The 13,565-nt window shown below is 55.1% G+C and overlaps 2 protein-coding genes across 3 annotated transcripts in view; one reads left to right on the top strand and one right to left on the bottom strand.

The window, feature by feature from the left end:
- Positions 1–3,655: 3,655 nt before the first annotated feature.
- On the bottom strand, positions 3,656–7,532 carry GLRX2 (glutaredoxin 2). Of its 2 annotated transcripts, none has more exons than XM_080651174.1 (4): positions 7,327–7,532; positions 6,369–6,432; positions 5,014–5,190; positions 3,656–4,323 (listed from the first exon to the last, which is right to left on the bottom strand). In XM_080651174.1, exons 1-4 carry the CDS (start codon positions 7,413–7,415, stop codon positions 4,183–4,185), a joined length of 471 nt encoding a protein of 156 aa, XP_080507300.1. In that variant the 5' UTR covers positions 7,416–7,532; the 3' UTR covers positions 3,656–4,182. The 2 variants fall into 2 exon arrangements, with proteins under 2 accessions (XP_080507300.1, XP_080507301.1); XM_080651175.1 differs by having other exon boundaries at positions 6,648–7,477.
- Positions 7,533–9,809: 2,277 nt separating this feature from the next.
- Positions 9,810–13,565, top strand: part of CDC73 (cell division cycle 73) — a 63,716-nt gene continuing 59,960 nt past the window's right edge. Inside the window, exons 1-3 of the mRNA XM_080651172.1 lie at positions 9,810–10,074; positions 12,278–12,383; positions 13,125–13,194. Of these exons, the coding sequence (XP_080507298.1) occupies positions 9,944–10,074; positions 12,278–12,383; positions 13,125–13,194 (307 nt within the window). The 5' untranslated portion in view covers positions 9,810–9,943. The remainder of the gene's footprint in view (positions 10,075–12,277; positions 12,384–13,124; positions 13,195–13,565) is intronic.

Genomic DNA, 13,565 nt, shown 5'->3' with positions numbered 1-13,565 from the left:
AACCAAAGACACCTTTTGTCCTCAACAGATTCTGAGCTTCCCAATGAGATAATTGGAAGTTTAAGTGTAAATTGATTTGTGACAAAATGAGGAAACAAATGGCCTATTTAAAAAAATATTAGTAGTGGGCCTCAGTAAACAGTTTATCTTTTAGATCTTAACATTAAACATAGGAGGACTGAGAAAAAAAGTTAACACTCTTCTTAAACTGGTCATTCTTTCTAACCTATGATTCTGAAAAAAAAAAAAAAAAGTTCACATCCAGTTTTTCTTACATACTACACTTTTATCAAGCTGGAAGGTAAGGTGTTACGGACTGAATGTGTCTCCCCAAAATTTATATGTTGAAACCTTCACCCCCAATGCAATGGTGTTTGAAGATGATGGCTTTGGGAGGTAACTGGGTCTTAGCCCTGGTGATGGATGGCTTGAGAGCTTGCGTTCTCTCTGCCACGAAGACATAGCAAGACCTTGGCAAAGCAGGAAGAGGGCCCTCGGCAAGGACCAAATCAGCCGGCACCTTGATTTTGGACTTCCCAGCCTCCAGAAGAGCGGGAAATACACTGAGTGGCCAGATTATGATGATCTCTGAATGCAAAATAATCTGGCCACTCAGAGTGTGTGTGTGTGTGTGTGTATATTTTAGAGGCCCGGTGCATGAATTCGTGCATGGGTGGGGTCCGGCCAGCCTGGCCAGGGGAAGGGGACATGGGCGGTTGGCCGGCCTGCCTGCTGGTTGAACTCCTGGTCGAGGGGACAATTTGCATATTAGCCATTTATTATATAGGATATACACTGAGTGGCCAGATTTCTATGCTTTCAGAGATCATAATAATCTGGCCACTCAGAGAGAGAGAGAGTGTGTGTGTGTGTGTGTGTGTGTGTGCGCGTGTATGTGTGTATGAGTATGAGGCCAGGCCCGGTGCATGAATTCGTGCATGGGTGGGGTCCGGCCAGCCTGGCCAGGGGGAGGGGACATGGGCGGTTGGCCGGCCTGCCTGCTGGTTGAACTCCTGGTTGAGGGCACAATTTGCATATTAGCCTTTTATTTTATTATATAGGATATACACTGAGTGGCCACATTATTGTGCGTTCAGAGATCATCATCATCTGGCCACTCAGTGTAAATGTCTGTTGTCTACCCCATCCCGTTTATGGTAACTTCTAGCAGCCGAGCAAAGGCATGGGAAGGGAGAAGAAGAAATGGAAGTCGCCCAGACAACGGGAGCTGGGACCTGGGAAAACCCGGGCCGGGGGCCACAATCGGACCCTGCGACAGCCCCCAGCCTCCCCTGCAGCTTCACTGACCTGCGGCCACCTGGCATCCGGAAAAATCCAATGGACAATCAGAGGAAGAACCCAGGAACCCGGCCAACTGTGCGCTGGTCTGGGGCATGCGATAAAGTCTCGCGTGATGAAGTCTCGCGTGGTGAAGTCTCGCGTGATGAAGTCTCGCGTGATGAAGTCTCGTTGTGAAGTCTCGTTGTGAAGTCTCGCGAGGTCCTCCCCCGCACACGCTCCTGCCGGTTCGTCGCGTCGTGGCCGCGCCGTGGGCAGGTGGATGGTGGCGGAGGCTCCTCGCAGTGGCAGGTCCCCCTTGTTCCAGTCCCTGGTGGCCCCCCGGGCAGGAGCAGGGATGCTGCGAATTGGGGTGCGCCCGAGAGAAGCCGGGAAGTGCCACCCGTGCTCGTGTGTGACAAGGTGAGCGAGGGCGGGCCCAGCCCAGCCCCAGCCCCAGCCCCAGCCCCAGCCCCAGCCCCAGCCCCGTGTTAATCCAGTGCTTGGTCATACTGTCTGTGAGTTATGGTTCACCCCTCACTGCGCCCGAGTCATCAGCTGGCACGGTGCGCACGTGCAGGAGGATGCCTCGTGCCTTCCGGTGTTCACCAGCCTGGGAGCTCTCCACACCCGTGCTTTCGGGTTTTTATAGGGGATGCACCCCATAGGCGTGATGAAGTCATCGACTGAAGTCACCCTTCCAGCCCTTTCCCCCCCTCCCTGAAGGCTGGGGATGGGGCTCCAGGTCCAGCCCTCTCTCCCTGGCTGGGTTCCCCTGGCCCCCTGCCCCCATCCTGCCTGACTTTGCAAAAGTCACCCCCTGCACCCCGCAAAATGAGCAGAGACGTGCTCACCGGAGAGCACCCGAGTTTCATACCTGAGCGTGGGGAATTCACGGAGGCATGAAATCTACCCCCCCCACCCCACCCAGGCACCGTTCGCTGTGCATGTCGGACATTTGGACCAAGAAGAACGGGGTCTTAGGTTTCAGAAGTGAGGATGGGGGCTTCCACGAGTTGAGGAAGAGCTGCACGCACGTGGCGGGAAAGTCCCCGCCAGGCGACTGGGAACCAGTGGGACCTGGGGTGTGTGGCTAACAGGCACCCGCCTGAGCCCTGTTCCACTTGCTCACTTAATTCAGCTTAGGTGGGGGCGACTCCTCAGGCCTCCCTGAAGCAGGCCTTTCTGAATCTCTTGGGCAGGAAAGGGGGGAAGCGTCCACAGTTCTGAGTCTTTTGTTTCTTAATAAGCGGCTGAAAAATCAGTATCCCCAAAAGCAGCTCCCGGGTGGCAAAAATTTGGTTCCCTTCAGCCGCATTCCAGTGTTAGACCTTACCACGCGAAAATGAAACAGTCCCAGGCCTTGCTTCATCAGGGTCCCCCATGGCAATTTAATAAATCCATGTGGGGAGCCCAAACCACCGCCAGCTGTCTCCTGCCGGACTGTCCCAAGGCCCCCTTGGTCCGCGTTGACCCCAAGGCAGAAGCACCCCACTTCTCCTAAAATCCGTTTTCCTCTCTCTGGGTAGCTTCTCTCTTCCCAGCACCTGGTCCTCGGTCCCTATGACTGTGGGATCGTCTAGGTCCGTGGTCGGCAAACTCATTCGTCAGCAGAGCCAAATATCAACAGGACAACGATTGAAATTTCTTTGGAGAGCCACATTTTTTAAACGTAAACTTCTTCTAACGCCACTTCTTCAACATAGACTCGCCCAGGCCTTGGTATTTTGTGGAAGAGCCACCCTCAAGGGGCCAAAGAGCCGCATGTGGCCCGCGAGCCGCGGTTTGCCAAACACGGGCCTAGGAAAATGCTTGTTAAGCACGAATAGTAACTCCAGTACGTTTCTGAATTGTTTCACACGAGGCTGACGTTTTCCTCCTCCTCATTTCTGTTGAAGATCTGCCCAAAATGAACGGCTTTTATGGGCAGGAGGGGTGAGAAAGGAAGCTTACCGGGGAGAGTTGGGGGAGCGGGGGTGTCTAGGGGGGGCCTCCCCATGTGCCGACGGGGAGATTCCAGATTGACCGCCTACCTATGCGTTCCTGGGAGGGGCTGGAGCTGCGGTTAGTTCAGGTCTTAGGTGTTAGGTCTCTGTTGGAGACGTGGACTGCCTTAGCACATGGGACTCCATGGGGGCTGCTTTCTCTCTTTTCACCCTGCCCATAGGTATGTTCTGTTCTTCGGAACCACTAAGTCCTTAAATGTGTGATTTTGTTTTTCTGGGATACGTTTCGTTCCATCTTACCAATTTCATATGCTTCTCTGACTCCAGGAGTAAGTACTAAGTGGGAGGGCCTGTTGTCGCAACACAGGACAGGGACACGTCCCTGCCACGCTCACAACTGTATCAGTGAGAGCCTGACATTTTATTTTTTTAAAAATATATTTTATTGATTTTTTACAGAAAGGAAGGGAGAGTGATAGAGAGCTAGAAACATCGATGAGAGAGAAACATCGATCAGCTGCCTCCTGCACACCCCCCACTGGGGATGTGCCCGCAACCAAGGTACATGCCCTTGACCGGAATCGAATCCAGGACCCTTCAGTCCGCAGGCTGACGCTCTATCCACTGAGCCAAACCGGTTTCGGCAAGAGAGAGAGAGCCTGACATTTTAAAGAGAAATTACACATCAGTCCTCATCACTAATCCCTGTAAGAGGTAAGGAGTGAACTCCTGAACAGTACACATAATAAAGAACACCAAATCTCTGTAAAATTCATATATAAATCCCCAATGAAACACATCCTTTCCTTTTCGTTAGACACAACTCCCATCCTCCCGTTTTAAACACCATCTCTTTTGCTCAAAAAATGGCAAGCAGGAAGATGAGGTTTCCACAGCCATTTATTGTTCATCATTTTAACAACGTTTTCCTGAAGCCTGTTCACATATTGAGACCTCCTCAAACACTGTCGCCAAAATGCTTGTTGCTTTTTTTTAAATAACACTGATGGACCAGTGGGAGCAGTTTCCCTTCCTGGTGAAGCCTGTGGGTGTCGGTGGCACCTCCGATAAAAGTCCCATTGACAAATATTCTTGGCACCTGTCGGATACACAGAAGATGAGGTGTCAGCCAGTGTCAGCAGCAGACAGCCTTGCGCGTAATAATGACGGATGCTCAGTCTGGGTACCGCTATGGGCCGGGCACGACACTAAGGAAGCTCTTTCCCTAATGACCTATTTCAGTCTTCCCACACCGAGTTACAGTTTTAGCCTTATTTTGGAGGGAAATGAGGCACTGTGCAAGATCAAAATCAGTCAACGACAGAGCTGGGATTTAAATTTAGGACCATCTGACTCTCTAAGCCAGGGGTCCTCTAACTTTTTAAACAGGGGGCCAGTTCACTGTCCCTCAGACCGTTGGAGGGCTGGACTATAGTTTAAAAAAAAACTATGAACAAATTCCTATGCGCACTGTGGGCCCGGGACGCGTCGGCTGCTAAGCAGGACAGGCAGCGGCACCCGGCGGGCCGGATAAATGTCCTCGGCGCGCCGCATGTGGCCCGCGGGCCGTAGTTTGCCGACCACTGGTCTAGTCAAATACACAAATACACGCTCTTGAAGGATAAAAATAAAACGAATTAACTCCCCTCTTTCCTCTTCTGTGAGTCTGGTTCCCAGATCTGCCATTTCTTGATCAATGTAAGACTTTCAGAGAATGTGCGGGTCCTGTTTCCTAACACGAGGGTCAGCACCCACTTTGCGGGGGAAGCACCAGAGAGCACGGACTCACGGTTCTCTCGCCAGTCATCTTGGCAAGCGCGTCCTGAAACTGGCTCCCGCACTCCAGCAGGTCCAGTTCCACCGCTGTGTAGGTCACGTTCATGTCCTGGAAAAGCTTCTTGGCCATGTGACAGTAGGAACAAGATGTCTTTGAGTAAATCACCACACAGTTATCAGAAATGGTTTCCTGGAATCAAACAAACACATCGTTTTAATGCCAGACGTTATCTGTTGGGAAGAAATGGTGATACTGTGGGAGGGTATGAATGTTGGGGTCTCAGGACTGATTCAGGGCTCGGACTAAGTCTCCACCACCTCCTTTCTCATCGGTGGCTTGAGGGTAACAGTATTCATTTCAAAGGAACACTATTAGGGACAAAGGGTGCAACAGATGGGAGGTGCTGGCACGGAGCCCTAACAGCGGTAGCCAATTCATAGACAGCAAACAGCTGTGTGCGGGGACACAGCGCTCAACACGTGACCTTTACCGGCTCAGTGAAGCTTCCCCCAGTCCTGAGAGAGGTCCTGCCGTTCTCTCCACTCCACACCGAGGAGAGGGGGGCCCGGAGAAGGGCAATAACTCACTCGTGGTCCTCAGCTACTCAGCGGCAGAGCTGGGATTTGAACCCAGGGCGTCTGGTTCCACAGACCAGGCACATCCTCGCTGTTATTCTACTTCTCAGACATTCGGTAAGTGTTCAGGGGTTAACTCCTCACCTGCCTCAGCTGTCAGTGGTGAGGACTGATGCATCATTTCTCTTAAATGGCAGGCTTTGGCCCGGCCAGCATGGCTCAGTGGTTGAGCATTACCTATGAACCAGGAGGTCATGGTTCGATTCCCGGTCAGGGCACAGGCCTGGGTTGTGGGCTGGATCCCCAGTGTGGGGCGTGCAGGAGGCAGCCGATCAATGATTCTCTCTCATTTATATTTCTATCTCTACTCCCCCATTCCTCTCTAAAATCAATTAAAAAAACCAACAAACATGTTTGAAGAAAGAGATTCCAGGGTGAGCTGAAACAGAGGACAGGGCCAAACATTCTGGAACTCTCTCCTTCCCTCAAGCCCATCCTTGCTGAACAGCTCCTGACTCTGTCCTTATTTTCAGAGAGGCAGCTCCCTCAGAGGAGGTCCCCGCATTGCGGTTACATTACAGCTGTGCGTGAAGACTGTTTTCGCCAGAGACGTGGAAGGTGGAACTGTGATGAGGGTGGTCCTGGTCGGTGGTGAGGGACAGGGAAGGAGAACAGGACTGTCCTGGCGGCTGCCAGCGAAGGAAGACATGCAGACCAGAGGGATGTCCTAACGGGAGCTCACTGGACTTGGCTGTGCACAGCACCCCTGCTCCCGCCTCCCACCCCACTCACCTGGATCTGATTCACGGGAGCAGCTGCCGGCTTCCCCCACGGCGACGACGTGCTGTTCCCCATCCTACGAGGAAATGTGAAGGTGGCGGTTCATCAGAGGGAAAGGCAACACTGCAGGTGAGATTCCCTCCACCAACAACGAAGCCCCTCGAGTCACGCCAGGGGCCTGGAGCGCCTACTACGCGCTGAGCAGGCAAAAGGCGAACTGTCCCAGGGGCACAAGTCGCTGGAAACACACACCCTCGGGGGGCCTCAATGAGCAGGCGGCCATCTAGTTACCGCGGTGATGGGCGCCTTTCCAGCTCAGCACGGAAAGCTCCAGGGTTCCCAGTCTTGCAAACTGGTCAAAGCTGGCGGATGAAGCGGTGGGAAGAGATCCCAGGCGGATGCAGGGATGCACAGCGGCCGCACAGAAGTGCCCGCTGTCAGGACGGCCAGGACCGCGGGGCGGGCCCACATCGGCCGTGAGAGCGGGCCTCCGCGCCGGCCCGTAGCCAATGGTTCTGGGGAGCGGGCAGCGCAGGGGCAGCACTGTCCCCGGGGCAGCCCGAGGCGACCTCAACAGGAAGGTCGCAGCCCGATCCCCGGAGACGGAGACGCGGCCACTGGGCAGGAAGCGCCCCCTTGCCTCCCGGCAGCGTTAGCAAACAACGTGCAGACGCATCAGCCAGCAACCAGCCCGAGACGTCCCGTGCAGCGTTCGGGAGGTACTCAGACTGACCTCCTCCCTGTCCAGCTGAAACCCCACAGGGCGACCCCTGGGGAGGGAGTGTCCGAGCGGACGCGACTCAAGTGTTCTCACCCTGGGTTCCAGGGCCCTTCAGGCGCTCAGGGCACCATCCTCTCCGCACCCTTTTGGGGCCCAGCTGGATGGACTCGGGGCCCAGGTAGGACCCGGGGTTAGAGGCGCGATGTCTCCGCGCCTCGCTGAGCCCGCCCTGCCGGCCGCGCCCCGTACCTCGAGGCCGCCCCGCCAAGCCGGCCCGCCGAGCCGCTCCCGCTCCGGGCGAGCCGCGTCCCCGCAAGGACCGAACGGCGCCAGATCATGGTCCTACTGCAGGACCACAGCGAACCAAGGGGACACAGGAAAACGCGACCCGGGAGAGCCCGCCTCCGCCGGCAGGCCCCGCCCCTGCACGCGGCCACGCCCCCGCGCGCATGACAGCGCCCAAGCACGCTCCGCGACGCCTCCGCCAGCTGGCCCCGCCCCGCGCGCTCCGTCACGCCTCCGCCTGCAGGCCCCGCCTCCGCACTCCGGGCCCCGCCCCTCCGGTCTGACAGCGTCGCCGCAGGTATGGGCGCCGCTGAGGGGTCGTGGGTGCCGCCGCGAGTCTTCTCCCCACGGTTGGCCCGCGGGAGGCGGCCAGGAGTGTGGACGCCGGGCGAGTCCCTCCCACGTGTACGCAGGCGCCAGGTTGCCTGCCAACTTCTCACCTATTGGCCTCCATGTGTTGTCCGAGCCCCGCACCTGGTTCTGTCGGGGTAGGGCCGCTCCCAAAGGCTCACAGGCAGGTGGGCGCAGCGCGTGGGACGGTGGCCAACATCCCGGTGAGGCTGAGGAGGAAAGGAACGACTGTCCAGACAGCCCGAGTGTCTGGATGCTTACCTGAGGATGACAGCGGCCTCGCTACTTCCTGTCGGACAGGTCTCCGTGTCGCTGACATCACAGCCTACGTGGGCCATTAAGATAAAGGCCCTGGATCTGGAGCCCATAGACGGCAGTCATGGGCATGCTGGGTTTTACATTCACAAGTAAAAGGAAAATGTAGAAGGTTCATGCCAAAGGCTTCAAAATAAAAGCAATGCGAAGATGAAGCTTAAGGAGCCCAGAGGCGTGTTGCCATGGCTTTAAAAATAGGCCAGCGCTTCTTTCTAATGGCACGCCTGCTGCACAGCCATGGCCCTGGGCGGAGGCTACGTGAGCGGACAGGGTGGGCCTTTGTTTTAATCGACTGCGGACATGGAAATCTAAGGTCAAAGGTCCAATGGCATGCCTAAAACTCGCAACAAGTATTGGAACAATCCAGGCCTTTTTTGATCCTTCATGCTCAAGTAGCTCAGTTTAAGATTCATGTTACCAAGGTAAAAAAAGTTAGAATTTTTGACAGCTCTCTTTCCGCTTTTGCAAGTGGGCTATGCATCCTGACTTCAGGAAAGGGTGGAAGTGAGCTGCAAAAACCAATATCCCAAAGGCGTGACGTCATTCTTCATAAACCCACAATGACCTTTAAACATTAAGGCATGCTGCCTTCAGTGCTGTGGGGTTTGTTTTGTTTTTATTTTTTTAAAAATATATTTTATTGATTTTTTACAGAGTGGAAGGGAGAGGGATAGAGAGTTAGGAACATCGATGAGTTAGAAACATCGATCAGCTGCCTCCACACCTCCCACTGGGGATGTGCCCGCAACCAAGGTCCATGCCCTTGACCGGAATCGAACCCGGGACCCTTCAGTCCGCAGGCCGTCGCTCTATCCACTGAGCCAAAACGGTCAGGGCTCGGTTTGTTTTTATAAAATGATAGCTGTTGAGGCCGGACGGGCAGCGTGGCTCCGTGGTTGAGCATTGACTGACCTATGAACCAGGAGGTCGGGGTTCAGTTCCCCATCAGGGCACATGCCCGGTTGTGGGCTGGCTCCCCAGTGTGGGGCGTGCAGGAGGCAGTGATCAATGATTCTCATCATTGATGTTTCTATCTTCTTTTCTGAAATCAATAAAAATACACAGTATTTTAGAAACATATAGCTACTTAGGAAATTTACTGTGTTCTCTTGGTTTTGTAGTCGAATTTCACCTCATTTGCCTCAAATTGTTTTACAAGATAAAGACCATTATGAGGTAAAGCGATCATGTCATAATTTAATTTTCCTACAGTAGGGATGGCCTTTGCAATGGGACCTTCCAGGAATCACCCCACCAACCTAAACGCATGCACAGCAGAGCGGGCCTTGCTATAAGAGAAGACTTGCACCGCTCAGTGAATTCCATGGGTTTTAGGAGCTCAGCGCCAGGAACCAAACCAGAAGCAAAAACCGTTTTGGGGGCGGGAGAAGGGGGCGTGGAGCGGGAGAGGGGACAGGAGGTAGTGCTCCGCGCGTGCGCCCGACGGTGACTTCCCCGTACGTACGTCGTACGTGCGCGCCCGCGCTCCCTGTACGTGCGTCATACGTGCGCGCCGGCGTCCGCTGCGCCGCGAATTTCGCGCTGGGAGTCCGCACCTTGCGGACCGGAAGGCTGGGAGGGGCGTGTTGCTGGGCGACGGGCACGCCCCCTGGCGGCGGCGGCGGAGCGGCGTGGCGCTGGGGGGGCACGCAGTCAGGCGTTCTCCGCGGGCAGCCGGGGGCGGGGCCTCGCCTCCTAGCGCGGGGTCCTCGGCGGCCTGGGCGGCTCCTGCCCCTTTTACTGGCGACGGCGAGCGCGGCGGCCTCAGTGGGTGCGCGGCGGCGGCGGCGGCGGCGAAGGCGGAGGCGCGGCAGCCGAGCGAGGCGGCAGGCGCGGCCGGAGGCGGGCGAGGCCAGAGCGGCGGCGGTGCGCGGAGCCGGCAGCGGCGGCGGCGGCGGCGGCGAAGGGGCGGAAGATGGCGGACGTGCTCAGCGTCCTGCGACAGTACAACATCCAGAAGAAGGAGATTGTGGTGAAGGGGGACGAAGTCATCTTCGGCGAGTTCTCCTGGCCCAAGAACGTGAAGACCAACTATGTGGTGTGGGGGTACGTTTGCGGGGGGCCGGGCAGAGTCGGGCGCCCCGGGCACCTGGGTGCCGGCCCCTCCCCCCGGGCCCCTGGGGGTGGGGACACGGGGGGCTGCGGGCGGGGGGTGTGAAAAGTTTCTCCGGGGCCCAAGTTGCACTTTTCGCGGGGTGGCGGGGGGAGAACAAGGGGGAGCCGTTGCACCCCTGTAGGTGCTTGGGCAGCGCGTACCTGCCCGGTTCCCCGAGCTACCTGCATGGAGCGCTGGCCAGGCGCGGGGGTGCTGCGGGGTGCGCCCCCGGGACGCGCCTCCGGGGACGCCCCTTGTTTGTTCTTGACTTTGGTTCCTTCGCTCCGGGTCGCGAGTGTGTCTGCCGCCCTCGCGGCGCCCGGCCGGGCTCCTGCGCTTTCGGGGTTCCCTGGAGCGAGGACGGGGCCGGCCCTGGGGTCGGGACCTGGCCCCCTTGGGCGGGTCCCGCAGGTGGTGCGGTCGCAGGTGAAGGCGGGGGCTCCCGAATGGAGGGTCCGGGGAGCTCCAGGTCCGAAGTGAACGGGGTGTGTGATGCCGGGAAGAGAGACATGTTTTGGGGTGGGGGTGGGGGGCGTCGATCCACGTGGGGCGCCCCGAGTTGAAGCCGTGCAGAAAGTTGAAGTCGCCTGGGCCTTTTCGGGGTGTCTCTCTCCCGTTGGTGTTTTCCTTTGGGGTCGGAGGGCCCCGCGGCCGGAAGGTCCCTGCTCGTCGGGTCTGCTTGGGTGGGAGTCGGGCTTAGTGGAGCGTCGCTGAGCGGCCGGGGGAGGGAGGTGATGGCGTGTGTGGGCTGGTTTTGAGGTTTTCCGCTTTTTTTGGTCTCCAGGGCTTTGTGACCTGCGGATGAAGCGGCATTCTTGTGATTTCCCTCTCTCTCTCTGTGTGTGTGTGTGTTTTTTCTCTTGTTAGAAGGCTTTGCAGGGATAATTACATTTGCTTGGAGTTTTAACTGGTTTTCTTTCTTTTGTTTGTTTTAATGGTTAAAGAGTACTCGGGTTTAGTCTGAGAAACAGGAAAATTCTCAGGGCCCCGGTGCCTGCCTGGAAGGAGGCTGACTTGACGGGTCACCAGGATCTTGGGGGGTGAGGGGAGGCTTCATGACCGAGGCTTGGCCGTGGAGTGGACATGCTGCAGATTTTTTCTCGAATGAGTGAATGAACGCGTGAATAGGCTGTGAAGAGTGGGTAGGAATTCTGAGGGTGCAGCGCCGGGCTGGGGCTTTCAGGACCGAGGAACCGGATGCCTAACAGGCACGAGCGCGGAGAGGAAATGTTTTGACAGCAACGCCGTGGGCAGGAGTGAGAAGGGGGTGCGTACAGAGCAGACTCCAAACTTTGACAGCAGTGACTCGCCCCAATGAGCCTCTTTCCATTTACGGTCCATCTCCACGCGCACGTGTTAGCAGGTGCATCTGCACAGCCTTACTTACCCTTGTTGCAGGCAGTGCGTTGTGACTGCTTTTCTGTGCCAGGAACAAGCCTTTGTTGTTACCCATGTGTTAGACTTCACCGTGCCGGAATGGACAGTGATGTGTGGTCTCCTCCCTTAGAGGAGACGTGGAAGTAAAGGCTAGAAAGTTGGGTTTGGGGCTGATGGTACTGGGTGATTTCGGATGAATTCAAACCCTCAGGTGGTTCTGGATGGGGACAGTGTTGTAGGGCGGCTGGGGTTGATTGCGTTGCTGTTGGCGTTGTTTCATCACAGGCAGAATTCCTTGTGCTTTTACATCATTGCTGTAACTTGGGGGCTGCCATAAGGATTACCCCTCTGGAGCGCATGGTTGTGTTTACTGTAAGAACGTTGCTTAGGAGACAGAATCAGTTTCCTGTAAGTTTGGCACCTGGTCATCCTGTGCTGCTTTCTAATCAGTTTCATTCATTCTCTGTGGGTCCTCCTCAATGTGTTACTGATTAGTTTCTCCCTTGGCAAAGCCCAGAACCTAATTGGGGCCACATTCTGAAAAATGCACGGTGCCTTAGGGTACAAATATTGTGTGCGTTCCCGACTTCCTGCTTTTTGTCGTTGTCTGCCTTTGTGTTCCTTTTGCCCAAATGACAGTGCCGCTTACTAGATGGCGTGTTTTGTGTTCTCCTTAGCCACGTGGAGTCCATGGTGGGAGGGCAAAGGGGTGTCGGGGAGTTCGTGCGCAGAACTGAGTTAGAGTTGTGAGTAAAACTCTTGCCTTCGTGATTTCAGGACTGGAAAGGAGGGCCAGCCCCGAGAGTACTACACGTTGGATTCTATCTTATTTCTTCTCAACAACGTGCACCTTTCTCACCCTGTTTACGTCCGACGTGCAGCCGTAAGTATAACTCACTTTAAAACGTTTTTAAGTTAATTGATGGCCGCTATCATTTGGCATGGATAACTTCCTTCCTGGGTTTCAGATCCAAAGGATGAAAGGCTCCTAGCGTGTCCTAATTGCACCATTGTGGTTATGGTCGATTTTTTCACATGTAAAATGGGGGTGGTGGTTACGACAACTGAAGTTTTGAGGTTATTGGTAGGGATGTTTTTAAAAACTTAACTTGTCTGTGGAAGGACCCTGGTATTCAGAACTCTAGTTTAACCGCTAGAAAACGTTTTTGACATCAGAAAGAATTAAGAATAACAGACAACTTTTAAAATTAAATGTTTAATCAAATTTCACACTTTATTGATAAATTAATTTGTTTTCAGTTTTGCCTGATTTCTGCATTTCAGTGTTTGAACACAGCTTTTCTGAACAAGAAATACATACCTAGTGTCAACTCTTAAGAAATATATTTTTATTAATTTCAGAGAGGAAGCGAGAGGGAGAGAGAGAGAGAGAAACATCAATAAGAGAGAATCATTGATTGTCTGCCTCCTAATCGCTCCACACTGGGGATGGAGCCTGCAACCCGGGCATGTGCCCTGACCAGCAGTCAAACCCGGGACCCTTCAGTCCGCAGGCCGACGCTCTATCCACTGAGCCACACCAGCCAGGGCCTGACATTTATCTTTACCAAGTTTCTTATCGTGGTTACTGACTTGATTTCTAACCTACTCGTTTTGATTTCAGACTGAAAACATTCCTGTGGTTAGAAGACCCGACCGAAAAGATCTGCTTGGCTATCTCAACGGTGAAGCATGTGAGTGCTTTTAAAGGGCTGTCACTCGTCGGCAGACAGTTCTTTTCCCTCTGGAATAAGAAGCCGTGGGAGAGGATTGTATTCCCACGAAACCCCGACCTGCTGCACTGTGTGCGCCGGCTCTCCTCTCCCGCCCGTGACAATGAGTGCGTGGTCTCCGCTCCCGAGGCCAGGCACCCCGGGAATGGGCTCCGTCACCTTGCGCACGCTCACAGGCTTTGTCTTTGAAAATCCTTTTTTGCCCTAACCCAGCCTTGGACAAACTACGGCCCGCAGGCCGTATCCGGCTGTTCTATCCGGTTCTCTTGCTCTTCCCTCCGCTCCTTTACTTTGAATTTATGTTAGTTCACACAAACACTCCATCCATGCTT

Source organism: Plecotus auritus (assembly GCF_963455305.1).
Source record: "Plecotus auritus genome assembly, chromosome: 14".
Classification (NCBI taxonomy): domain Eukaryota; kingdom Metazoa; phylum Chordata; class Mammalia; order Chiroptera; family Vespertilionidae; genus Plecotus; species Plecotus auritus.
Note: the sequence above shows the minus strand (reverse complement) of the source record. Positions and strands in the feature narration are given on the sequence as shown.